Source organism: Nilaparvata lugens, chromosome 10 (genome assembly GCF_014356525.2).
Source record: "Nilaparvata lugens isolate BPH chromosome 10, ASM1435652v1, whole genome shotgun sequence".
Lineage (NCBI taxonomy): Eukaryota > Metazoa > Arthropoda > Insecta > Hemiptera > Delphacidae > Nilaparvata > Nilaparvata lugens.
Window position 1 is genome coordinate 8,256,850 of NC_052513.1, and position 13,311 is coordinate 8,270,160.

The 13,311-nt window shown below is 34.4% G+C and overlaps 1 protein-coding gene across 1 annotated transcript in view; it reads left to right on the top strand.

The window, feature by feature from the left end:
• The window catches only part of LOC111052943, a 62,404-nt gene that overhangs the window by 34,153 nt on the left and 14,940 nt on the right, over positions 1 to 13,311 (top strand). Inside the window, exons 11-17 of the mRNA XM_039436612.1 lie at positions 659 to 757; positions 3,942 to 4,013; positions 5,013 to 5,122; positions 5,577 to 5,653; positions 7,218 to 7,329; positions 12,212 to 12,357; positions 12,660 to 12,828. Of these exons, the coding sequence (XP_039292546.1) occupies positions 659 to 757; positions 3,942 to 4,013; positions 5,013 to 5,122; positions 5,577 to 5,653; positions 7,218 to 7,329; positions 12,212 to 12,357; positions 12,660 to 12,828 (785 nt within the window). The remainder of the gene's footprint in view (positions 1 to 658; positions 758 to 3,941; positions 4,014 to 5,012; positions 5,123 to 5,576; positions 5,654 to 7,217; positions 7,330 to 12,211; positions 12,358 to 12,659; positions 12,829 to 13,311) is intronic.

A 13,311-nucleotide genomic window follows, 5' to 3' on the forward strand; every position in this document is an offset into this window, starting at 1 on the left:
GCGAAAATGTTGTCAAAAACAGGGTTTTCCGCGATTTTCTCGAAAACGACTCCAACGATTTTGATCAAATTTATACCTAAAAATGTCATTTATAAGCTCTATCAACTGCCACAAGTCTCATATCTTTAAAATTTCAGGAGCTCCGCCCCATCTATGCAAATTTTGATCTTAGATTCTAAATTCAGGCTTCAGATACAATTTAAACAAAAAATTTCAAGTGAAAATATTGAACATAAAAATCTCTACAATTAATGTTCAGTAACATTTTTACCTAAAATTGAAATTAAGCTCCAAGTTCGAGAAAATAAGATTATTCAATTGCAAACTGTTGATTCAATTAAATCATTCACTGAAGAGATAGCAGACTTCTTGTGCCTGCAGTGCTATTGTCCTGTCACCAGCTGGCTTAGATCTTTGAACAGTTGACTTGAGATGCGCGTGAACACTAGCGTCAGTTGGTTTTTATAACGGCAAGGAAAGTTGTGTAAGTGCGCCACACCAGATTTTTAAATATTTAAAAAAGTGCACTGATTTTGAATAATATACTTTGATAAAAAAATGAGCATAAATCTATAGGAATCTAGAAGTGAGTAAGTTGAAAAATATGCCTGGCTGTCTCAGGACTGTTTTCAGAGTTTTTCAGGACCACTGCTTTTAGACAGCCGGGACCAGCGACTCAACGTGTCCAACATTCGAACCCAAGGCTTCTGTTTTACAAATCCAGAGTCTAAAGCACTCGACTACGGCCACTCCATTAGTAAGTAAGATAAGTGTATCCGTAAAGTAAGATGATTGCATCATACAGAAATATGTTGGAGTCGTAGCAATAAAAATAGATATAACATGACACTTTGGTTCGGGTTGACTTTATTTGAATTTTGTTGGGTGGGGGTAAGATTTTGGTCAGTTCGTTCTAGGCAGCCGGTACCTCACTGCGAACAATATCTGCACCGGCCGTAGTATATAGAGTGACAGGAAAAGATGTATGAGAGAGACATTCCCAAATCTATTCCCTAAATGCCAGTTAGGCTACTATTTCACCGTTTTTTAGAGGTTGAGGGTTATGTTACATTTGGCCTCTAACTTTGTAGAAGCCGGAAGTTTGGTAAAAGTTAGTTCCAACACAACTTAGCCAATGCAATCAATAATAAAAACTGGATTAGCAGTGAGATGCTTTCCCTCATAAAACTCTTATAGTCAATTGGAAAATGAATCAAGTTGTATCCTATAAACTGTTGAAATGTTTCGATAGAGCATTAAAGTGGAGGGCTATAATAGTAGTACCCGAAGAATGTAGAATATATTTTAATCCAAGGGTATGATCACATTGGATGCTTATATGTGAAAGTACACGTGTGGACATGCATGTCCAAGCGCGCAGATGATAAAAAAATCTGGAAAGAGCAATAGGAACACACACTGAACGCGTGCACTTGCTGGTGGCATTCAGTGTGAGTAGCTACAGGCAAGTCACAACTAAACGTGTTTCAATGGCTCTATCCAGATTTTGTTTATCGGCTCATGCACCATCTCACGTGCACTTCCAAACACATCGAACTCTAAACTACTCCAGAGTATGTCATCATACTCTAAAATGTCTTCTACAGTCCCAGACTTTCAACTTGATTACTGGACCGATTCACCCCTTCCACAACATCAAGACACTACTATGCGAAACAATAACATTTGATCATCCAGCTGTGTTGTATCCTGCTATTTGAGTCAACCAGCCAGCATGCCGTAATTTTATGATTAGGTATTATACAAAGCAATCAGGCAATTGGCTTCATTCTACCTCCACCCGCCTCCGCACCGTATAACTAGGCATCTTCTCATCAGTACCTACAATACTGAATTTGAACAGGTGTGTGGTTGAAACTTTGATAGAATCTTATTATCATCATCATCATGTAAGTTACCAATTCCTGTTCTAGTTCTCAAGGTGCGTACAGACTTAAAACGCGCATTTCATTTTTCATGAGCTATGGTTCTGTACCTTACTGTTTCTCAGACAAACACAGATATATAATAAGCATATTACATGCCTTTTTTTCTTTCGCGCGAGTGCTAGCGATAGTATATGGTTTTCAATATCGCTCTTTTCGCATATGATTTTCAATGCTACTTTTCCACGCATATAATTTTCAACGTCGCTTGGTTCGCTTCTCTCTACTACTGACAGGTTATATAAGCTCTATTTTCCGCTTATCCATTTTTCTATTTTTTTCGAAATTTTCTGCATTTGAAATGGTTGTTCAAATTTAATTTATACTAAATTAAATAAGTATTGTATATGAATTGGTTTACATAGTCACTTGGAATTTAGCTATGCATTTTTCATACTTGACATTGAACTAAAAGATTTTAAAAATGAAGACAATCTATTTTTTCGAACACTTCATCAACAAAAAAAAATCTTTTTCCTACAGATACCCTGAAAAGTGACCATTTGTGCACTGATTGCAGGCTGCAAAGAATCACTTTTCCGCACTAGTGCGCAAAGTGGGTACTTTGCGTACTCCAGATTTGCAGCTTGACAACGCAAAATAGTTAGTAGGTTATATGGAGCACCAGTGCAGCAAAATCAAAATTGAGTTGGTAACAGTGACTGCTGTGGCTGCTATAGTGAGCAGAGGTGCAACGAAGCACAACGCGCTAATTATTAAGTAGATATTATAACCAAGGACAACGACAGCACAGTGCCACCACAGCACACACCACACAGCTGCCCCCCGCCATTCAAACACTACTACATTATTCAGGCAATTTTACCCATAATTACCCACTTTTCATATTCAATGGTGACTGTAGGAAAAATGTAATGTGAAATACGTGCGCAAAGTTCGTTTGCTGCACTCAAGAAACCATTCCGCCCTCGCCTACGGCTCGGGCGTAAACGTTTCTTTCGATGCAGCAAACTGTCACTTTGCGCACTAGTTGCACAAATAACTATTTCTACAACCGCTCGTAAAGTTCTTCTTTACGAACTGAAAACTAATCATAAAACAGTTGTTTTGTGAGGAGCGAGCGATAATCTACTTTTTTTCTAATAATCTAACTTTTTTGCAGATCATACTAATTGTTTTATCTTATTCTAATAATAAATCATTATAAAATAAATTATTATGATAAGATAGAATAATTAAATTGTATAATTTATTATTATTACATTGATTTATCAAAATAATTGGATAAATTGTAAAAAAAACTGTTCATTGTATTGGAGTCCAATACTGCAGTTGTGGAAGAAAATTTTGTATGTAATTCGAGCGGATAGCTTCTTTACCGCTCTCGGCAAAATTACCACGCTCCGCTACGCGTCGCGTGGTAACTGGTTTGACTCGACGAGCGATAAAGTCGCGTTTTACGCTCTTAATACAATCATGAATAACTATTCACCAATATGCACTTGCACGTCTGGCATTCATTTACAACACAGTAAATTCTAAATCTACTTATTTTGTCACCATACTCGCTCATATTTAATTTGGAATAGAAGTATGAAGAGGTATATATGAATAGGCCTATATAGAGAAGTATATGGAAATATATCTAATTTAAACAAAACACTCAAACTTCAAATAGAGTCAGAAATAATATCAATTTTATATATTTATATTTTCATTCTCCAACTCTTCAAAGTAGCAGACAAACATTTGGAGAGTTTTTCTATACACTGTTATTCAAGAATAAATTAATTGTATGCCTTGTCTACTTGTCTACCTGCATTGGAAATTGACGGAAAAGTAACCTTGAAATTGGCGAAAAAGTTGTTCAGTTGCGCCAAGTTGTTATTGATGGAACTATTGATCGATACAGAGCGCATGAATGAATATTTATCTAACATTTAAATGGCCCAGTTCTCCATAGATTCATTATCTCACATTCTAGCTTCACAAAGATTTTTTTCTTATAAATTGAGCATGACTGCTTTGTTCCAGGACTCGTGACACTCGTATACCTGTGTTTCATCCACAACACATGTATCAACACACCACCAGCCATTTCATTGCGTGAGTGACATTTCGATACAATTTCTATACTTTTTCTTGCCACATCTTATTTTTTCAGAAACTGGGTTCAGAAATTGAATTCGGTTTCAGGAATTAAGGAATAAAATCGTTGAATTTACATTATATGGATGGGTTCTTGAAGTCCATGACTTGGGGAAAGGAATCTTTGAAATTTACATAAAATTGAAATCCATTTTATTATCATCCAGTCAATAAGTATATATGAGTTGAATCAATCATATGATATGTCGTGTTTTAATTTTTGTATCTTTAGAACATTGTGACGTTTCCGATTATATAATGTATATACTTAAAGGAACAAAACCTATTCTATTCAGTCCAGTCAATAATGATAAGAATAACTAGTAGTTATGTGAACATTAGACCACGTGCTCTTGTAAGTTACTTTTACCTGTAGTTAGGTTTTCTCAAAACTGAAAAAAGTATCGATTGGAAATTTATAGGAAAAATCCCAATCATAGAATATAATTACTGTTGAGTAATACAAAGAAAAGAAAAACATTACCCTTGAAGGTTACTGTATACCAGTTACACAAGGGTATACAGTGCCCCAAAACAAAATGGCATATATTTTGTATTAAAAATTATTGAATTTCATTCATTTAAGCACAGGTATGATGTACGAGTAGGCTATATTCCATACAATATGGGTTCACCATGAATAAAATTGGTTATGGTTTCAATAAATTTATATATATTGATTATGGTTTTAAATAAAATTATATAGTTTCAATATAAAATCAAATGTCTTGATTGGTGAGTATAAAAAAAATTCTTTGGAAACCTATCAAAAATCTTAGTAAAAAACTTATCTTGTAATCTGTACTCTAATATTGGCAATGTATTTCAACAAGTACTGAACTGTACCAATCACTGTACGGGTACTGTACCGTTCTGTAAAAACTGGCACGTGGTATAAAATAGTCATGTTGACTTTCAGTTCATCCGTTAATATCTGAATGAATTGGCATTTGGCAGGCCTAGATGACATTGTGGTGGTGGTGCTGAGTCAGGGTGACCAGTACCATGCAGCTAAAGCCCAACAACTACGTCAAAATATTCTCCAACAGGCCGCTGCAATAAATCAGGTTGGTTGAAATTGATTGTAAGAAATCTATTATAATCTCAACTTCAGAATCAAAACATCGAATGGATGTCAATATTTTAGATTTATTATTTTTTAATTCTTCAGCAACATCAACGTTTGTGGTTTATTCCATTCCAGAGTTCTCTCTCTTTCTGAAAATATAAGTAATTTAGTCTCTTTGTTAACTTTTTATTTTATTTCATAACAATTTTGCTCTTCAATTTTGCTTTTTCAATTAGCATAAAACTATTGTTAATAATTTTGTATGATGCTATTGAAATTTGTCATTTGAGTACTTTATTTGATAAAAAAATTAAACATTTATTTTTATACTACTGTGATTTTCATAATCTATCAAATGATGGATTCCAAACTAAGTATTATTGCTTAACTAATGATTGCTTCCTTAACTAAGTTTTCCATCAACTTCCTCATAGAATAATGGAATGTTCCAGAAACCGCCCTCTATCAGAACTGTACACAAAGAATTTCCACATATGGGAGCTTGGACAGTTGTACCTCTTCTCCCATGGTAAGTCTCTATTTTATATTTTGTGGTTGAACCTTTCAAATGAACATTTATAAAAAAAAATTCCGAAGTACCCTTTTAACATTCAATTATTTTATTTTTATAAAAGAAGTTTTCCCGGTATTATAAAAAACAGATCATTCCGTGAATTGAACCCTTACACAACGATTTGTTGGGTGGAAACTCATTATTGTATGGTGGAAAGAATTATTAGTAATTGCAGTTAACCAATCGCTGGAATATTATAACAATTAAATCCAATATCCAATTAAAGTTGTATAAATAGAACTATAAGGACTTCTGCTACTACAAATATTGACCGAAAAACTAAATAGCATAAAGGAAATTCTTTGACTGGAACTGTTCAACTGTGCTGCCCAGGCCGTTTCACTCAACGAACTTCCTTCTGCTATTTAGTTCTCCGGTCAATATTTTCAGAAGCAGAAGTTCTTAGTTCTATCATAGCGTAGAGATATAAATATAATAATTAAGCAAGTAGTACTCTATTTTTTGACATCTTCTTAGATTAGTATGCAATTTTGTATAATGTTTATTATTTATATTACAATGTAAAAAAATTATGCGATGCTGTAATAGTTATTACGATAGCTGTTAATAGTACTGTTCATGATTGAAAAATTGTTTTGTTTTAAATTATTGTAGCCTATTGATGTCAAAATAAAGAACCATTTGATTTGATTTGAGATGCCGTTAAATATCATAGAGTAAAGATACCGTTTTATATTTAAATATTAAACAATAAACATACCGATTTGTCTCTGGTTCTATATTATATAGCATTCATTGCATAGGTGATGTAATTATTATTATAGCATTATTTTTGTTATTTAGTTAATACAGCATGTTTTCAAGATGATTGTTCATTGATCCATTCCGAACTGGATAGTGTATTAACAACACTAATTTGATTTTTTAAACAACGACAATAGTCAAGCATTATTCATGTAAATAAACAATTTTGTTCAGTTACACTGACTGGAGTACTTTCGGGCGGCTAGCGTCCATTTTCACTGTTGAGTATTTTTCACATTTAAAAACTAGTGAGTATGTTCCAAATGATGTCAGTGGCGAATCCAGAAAACAATTCGGGAGGGTATCATATCATTGGCGTAGAAAACACATAAACTTTGGGGGTTCCACCGGGGGGTGTGGGTGGTATGGAATACCCCCTACCAAAGAGTGATCTGGAGGCCCCCCTGGAACATTTTGAAAATATATACCTTCAATTTGGAATGGTTCTAAACAATTTCCACTCGAAAAATAAAGTTCAATTCAAGGTATTTGTGTTCAGTAGGTCACTTAGTATTTCGGTTTCCCCTTGAAAGTCTCATGGGCCCATGATTTTCGATTAGATATCAAATAGAATGGAATTTATGTCATTCAATTGATTCATGAAATGATAATTTTGTTGTAGCCCTGAATAGGCCTACTCATTATCAGCTAGCATGCCATAATTTTGGCTCCAAAACAACCCACTGGTTGAAGAATTCAACTTCAGCTTTAAGCTTCAGTTGAAGTACAGTATTCGTTTTTTCATTGTTTTCAGGTTGAACAAACTCCACTCTAGCAATAGCTCTTGGTTTTTCTTTGCAGAAGAAAAAACTCAAATAAATTTAACTGGGCTGATTAATTTGGTAAAAGGATATGACAAGAAAAAGGTAAGTACCGTTGACTATTTATCATTAAATGCTTCCATATTTATTTAATTTGGTTTCATGACTTATTTAAAAGTACTCTACTTCTATGTTTTCCGTTTCTTTTTTCAATAAATTACTTCAAATTTCCCTCTTTAAATCGATCTTCATCCAAATATATTTGGACCTCCACATCACCCCTTACAGCCAACCCGTTCAACCACATGGCGCCAAGTGACAAGCGAGTAGTATATGCTTAGGCAATTTACGTGCAATAGAACGACAGAAGTTTTATTGCCAAAATTGTTTTGTGGTTGACAATATTGAAGTTTTGTTTTTACAAGCCTTTATTTATTGCAACTGTCATAAAAGTGTGTTTTGTATCTCATAACTGTTGGATAGGTTCCTGCAAGGATCTTATTATTCTCTTAAAAATTCTCGATACTACAAAAAAATTTATTTGATTTGACAGTTTATTACCAACTGCCACGCATCTTTCTACCAGAGCAGTGCAGTTTGCACGGATCCAGGACTCTGACCTGGGGGGGGGGGATTAGAGTGGCGTCCGGGGGTTGACAAGTGACATCAAACAATGGAACAGTGAAGTGTCTTCAAAGTTTGAGGATTTTTAAAGTTTCTGCTAATCCACCTTATTTCATCAAGTTGCATTCTTGTCTTAGCAACAATATCATTAATATGTGCAGTGAAAAGTAGCTTACTATCAAATGTGACACCTAGATCCTTCACAAAGACAACACGTTGATTTTGTTTGTTAGCAATATTAGGCCTATACTGATATTGCAAGGTATTCGTTTTTCTTTAAAAACTCATTACAAATGTTCTGCTTACATTGATGGACATGAACCTTTTCATAATACAATTCAAAGTTTGATTAAGATTTCTCTGCAATGACATGGAGTCTTCTTTGGAGCTGATTTTCCTGAAGATCTTCACATCATCAGCGTACATCAGCACATGACAATCAAGATTTTTCAATGTCATAATGATTCAAAATTGTAATTTTAATTAGACAAATAATTTTTCACTTTTGTAATTATTGACCGAACGCAGTGAGGTTTACTTTCTAACTCAACGAGATATGCTTTTGTCTGTATGTGTGCAAGTACGCATATCACGCATTTTCGGCAAAACGCAACAACAGATTTTCATTAAATTTGTCACAAATATGTTCCTTTTTGAAATGCACGTTGATATATTTATGTATAGTCCAGTCACTATAATTATACATTGGTGCTTGCATTTTATATTGTAGTTCTGATTTTTTAATAATTGTTTGGATACATAAGAGAAGTCCAAAACCAATTTTTTCATGAAAAATGTTCTTGTGCTAGATAAAGATTGGCCCAAAAACCTCGTATTTTTGGTTCATTTTCCAGTTTTCAGCTATTTTCGCCAAATCTTGTAATTGGATATAAATAATTTGCTCTTGCCTTTTTTAGATTATGAAATTCATAAAAAATTAGATCTTTATCTCCAATGAGTATGGTAGTGAGTTTTCAAAAATAAAAAAATCAATTTTGATGAATTTTAGTTTTTGATCAACAATATCTTCCGATTGTTACCATTTTGATGTATAATTCAAAATCCCTCTGGGCATAATTTTGTGTCCTACAATCTGAAATCAGGTAGAGTGCTCTCATATAGATTTCTTTGTACACTTGACAACACACTAAGTCATCATAAGTCAAATTTGGTCGAAAAATAGAAAATTTATCATTGAGTGCTTGTTCATTGGAGTGAAAAGATGATATACTTCTTAACATCCTTACTGGATTTTGAAATGTTATCTGAAGTGTTTCACAAGATACGCAGCTTTGAATATAGAAATATTGGTAATTTTTCTGCATTGAAATACTGATTAAATTACAGAAAAAAATGCATTGAAATACTGATTAAATTACAGAAAAAAATGCAGAAAAAAATTACCAATTTCTATATTCAAAGCTGCGTATCTTGTGAAATACTCCAGATATTCTTGGAGAATATCTTGGAGTGATCCGTGGTCTAGTAGATAGAGTGCTTGCATAGCAGCATAGAGATCCCGGGTTCAAACCCTCTCATTACCAAAAGTTTTTTAACCAGATCACTCCTGTGTTATCAGATGGGCACGTTAAATTGTTGGTCCCGGCTGAAGTATGACAGTCGTAAGGCCCATTGATGGCTTAAATTATAGAGCTTGTTCACATGACAGCGACTTACACTCGGTTGTCATGCAGTTGGCAAATCGCTCGATTTGCCAGTCTTGTACACATGACTGTGATTCATGAGCGATTTGCCCTCAGTTAAGTCTGAGATTACAACCGCCGCGATTCGCCGGCGACTACTAAAACCGAGCAATGCATGTGTATGGCACCATGTGTTTCCCTATACCTGGCAACCGCTCGGTTGGTCAATCGTGCGACAACCGAGTGTAAATCGCTGTCATGTGAACAGGCTCATATATTCAGGCGGTGGGACCTTCCCGCAAGGGACTCCCCACCAACAAAAGCCATACGAATTTACTTTACTTCGGTTAACATTCAAAATCCAGTAAGGATGTTAAGAAGTATCTTGTCTTTTCACTCCAATAAACAATACTTTCAATTTCACTATCATTAGAAAGTTACAGCCGATTTTAAAAATGGCAATTTTAATTTTCATTTTTTTGTGATTTTTCTGTTAATCAAATAAAGAGTATCTGAAACGAGTCTGATACATCATAGATTGGTTTCAAATTGTAGATAATTCCATCCTATACAAGCTCAGTTGCCTAAAATTCAACACTTTCCAGACAGTAGGTTAAAAAGGACAGACCCCGCACAACAATGATGTCACAACCCCCCCGCTCCCCTCCCCTGTGACGTCGCTACCCCCTCCCCCCACCCACCCCCATTGGCTGATCCATGACATCATCAATCAGCTGTTCTCTGATGTCACCAATCAGCTGACTAGTGACGTCACCTAACCTCAAATTTATTTTTCCCAAATTTCCCTCCTTACCTAACCTTAAAATTATTTTCCCACCTTTTATTTGTGCGTGCATGCGACCCCTACCATGACAAGCCTACTATTGATTTTTCCAGGTAACAAGTGGGGAACATACCTCAGTTCAGTTGTAATTGGTTATAGCTTACATTGCTCTGGCATAATACCCCATGAGCATGCCTTCTGACTAGACAAGCCATCATATTGATTTTCTAACAAGTGGAACATGTTGTAATTGGCACTATAGTATTGGCACTATACTATATTGCTCTGGAATAATACCCTATAGGCAATAACTATAGTGCCAATCACAACTGAACTGAGGTGTGTTCCCCACTTGTTACCTGGAAAAATCAATAGTAGGCTTGTCTTGGCAGGGGGTGCATGCATGTGCACAAATAAAAGGCGAGAAAATAATTTTAAGGTTAGGTAAGGAGGGAAATTTGGGAAAAATAAATTTGAGGTTAGGTGACATCACTAGTCAGCTGATGGCTTGGTGACATCACTAGTCAGCTGATTGGTGATGTCAGAGAACATCTGATTGATGATGTCAAGGATCAGCTGATGGTGGGTGGGTGGGTGGAGGGGGTAGTGACGCACAGGGGAGGGGGGCGGGGGTTTGTGACGTCACTGTTGTGCAGGCTCTGTCCTTTTTATCCTACTCCAGACCATTAAATATGAGTTTGATTTCTTGATTTTTTTAATGATCGAATCCTTACATTAACTACATTCATATTTTTTCATGAATTGTTTACATCAAGTAAAAGAAGAGATTCTATTCTAAAATTCAAGATCAAGTAATAATCGGGTTACTGAGATACATAGCTTTGAATATAGAAATTGATAATTTATTTGTCTATTTGTCCACTAATTGTTGAAGCGGGAACACTCTAGAATGATTTTTTTTATTTTTCGACCAAATTTGACTTATGATGTATGATTTTGAATTAAACATTTGAATGTTATCAATCTGAATATATTGTTGATCAAAAACTAAAATTCATCAAAATTGATTTTTTCTTAAAATTTTAGTAATTTTTTAAAAACTGTAATTAAGGATTCATTGAATGTAAAGAGTTCCGAACGAATGATATTATTTTATTAGGAATTTTATAATCTAAAAGAATTTTTTTTAATCTAAAGTAATTTTTTAAAAACTGTAATTAAGGATTCATTGAATGTAAAGAGTTCCGAATGATATGATATTATTTTATTAGGAATTTTATAATCTAAAAGAAAGGCGGGATCAAATTATTCTGTACGATTACAGGATTTGGTGGAAATAGCTAAAATATGGAAAATTAACCGAAAATACGACTGGGCCACTCTGTATCTAGCACGAGGAAAATTTACATGAAAAAATTGGTTCTGGGCTTCTCTTATTATGTATCCAAACAATATATTAAAAATCAGAACTACAATATGAAATACAAGCACATCCCCTTTTAACGCGTAAAAAAACACGTAATTGTGCATAATATACTGTGTATTAGTCAATGCCCATCACGTTTATCCAGATCAAGATTGAATTCATAATCATATTGAAAATGGAATGAGAATGAAATAATATATGTTAGGTATTGTATTTTATTAATGAAAAAAATAATCTCAATTTAATTTAATTTTGTATACACCAACAGATAGGCTTTTTTGATAGGCCATTGGCCGTTTAGACACCGGCTTCTCGCCAACGAGCTCAAAATGAGATCTATTATATATCGATGCTTCTCATCGACACGTTGAAACAGAATATTTTCTAATGGCTGATTCACTAATATTATTGGATTAACATTTCAACAATCAGGCCTGAGTTACCGTAACTACATGAGGTCCATTGTTCACAGTAAGTTACCACTAGTAGTAAGTTATAAATTTTTCAATTCTTAAACTGTTGGTAATTTGTTTTGTATTGCTTATCTAGGCCATGTGGTTGGGCCACGGACTGATTCATGGAGACAAATTCATTGCACAGATAACATCTCTCGATCATTTACATACTCCTGCATTAAAATCCAAATGTCCGCTATTTGCTGCTGGCTTTGTGATGTCCACTGCATTAATAGTCAAGTATGTAATTTATAATTTATTTTTTTGAACGAGCGTTTGCGAGTTCTCACTTTTGACTCACTCAAGGTCAAAGTCGTTATCCGTCTTTTTGTATGTTCTACAATGTTCTACTTTAGAAAGAATTGATCAATCAGCTACATTTTGAACACGTTGGTACTGTATTCCTCGAACCTTTTTACAGGTCAAGGTATATATATACACGTAACTAACTATAGACTGTATTGTCTAACTCTATGGTATTCTCGAAATGCATGTATGCCCACAACACTGTACATTTATTAATGCAAAATATACTTTTCCAGGCTGAGTGAAATATATGAAGAAATGGCTTTAATAAGATCAAATTTTTCCCTTGATGCATCTTATGATCTTGCGTTGTTTGTTGAAATTCCTTTGGTTGACCTTCCTGATAAATTTTGTATAGAGAATAGAAAAGGATGTGTATCATTTCCCGAAAAGGACTCTTATTGTGTAAGTATCATTCATATTATATTCATTTATTTATGTAGATTTTTAAACTAAAGTCCTGCAAATCTTTATTAAAGCAAAATGACATTGATTCATTCACTCACTCATTAGTAATCAACAGAACTAAAAATCTACTGGACCAAATACGTTCAAATGTTGGCAGGTTTGTTCAGTGGGCCATCAAGAGGTGAACTATAAGAACGGATTTGAAAAAAAATCCATAGATACGTCCAAAATATGATGAGTTTTCTCAGCTTTTTCAAAAACTAATCTGAAAAAACTTTTCAAACTTGGTACACAGGCTCAGCTGCTGTATAATAATGTTGTATTGAAAGTTAAGTTCCGCCAAAAGTTGAGACGCCCAAGTTCAGCCCAAAATCAGCGGGTTTTCAGCGTTTTATGCGTTTTCTAGGCCTTTTCAAGAACTAATAGACAGATCATGGTCAAATTTCGTACAGAAGTAGCAAGGGTCTAGAAATTCATTCT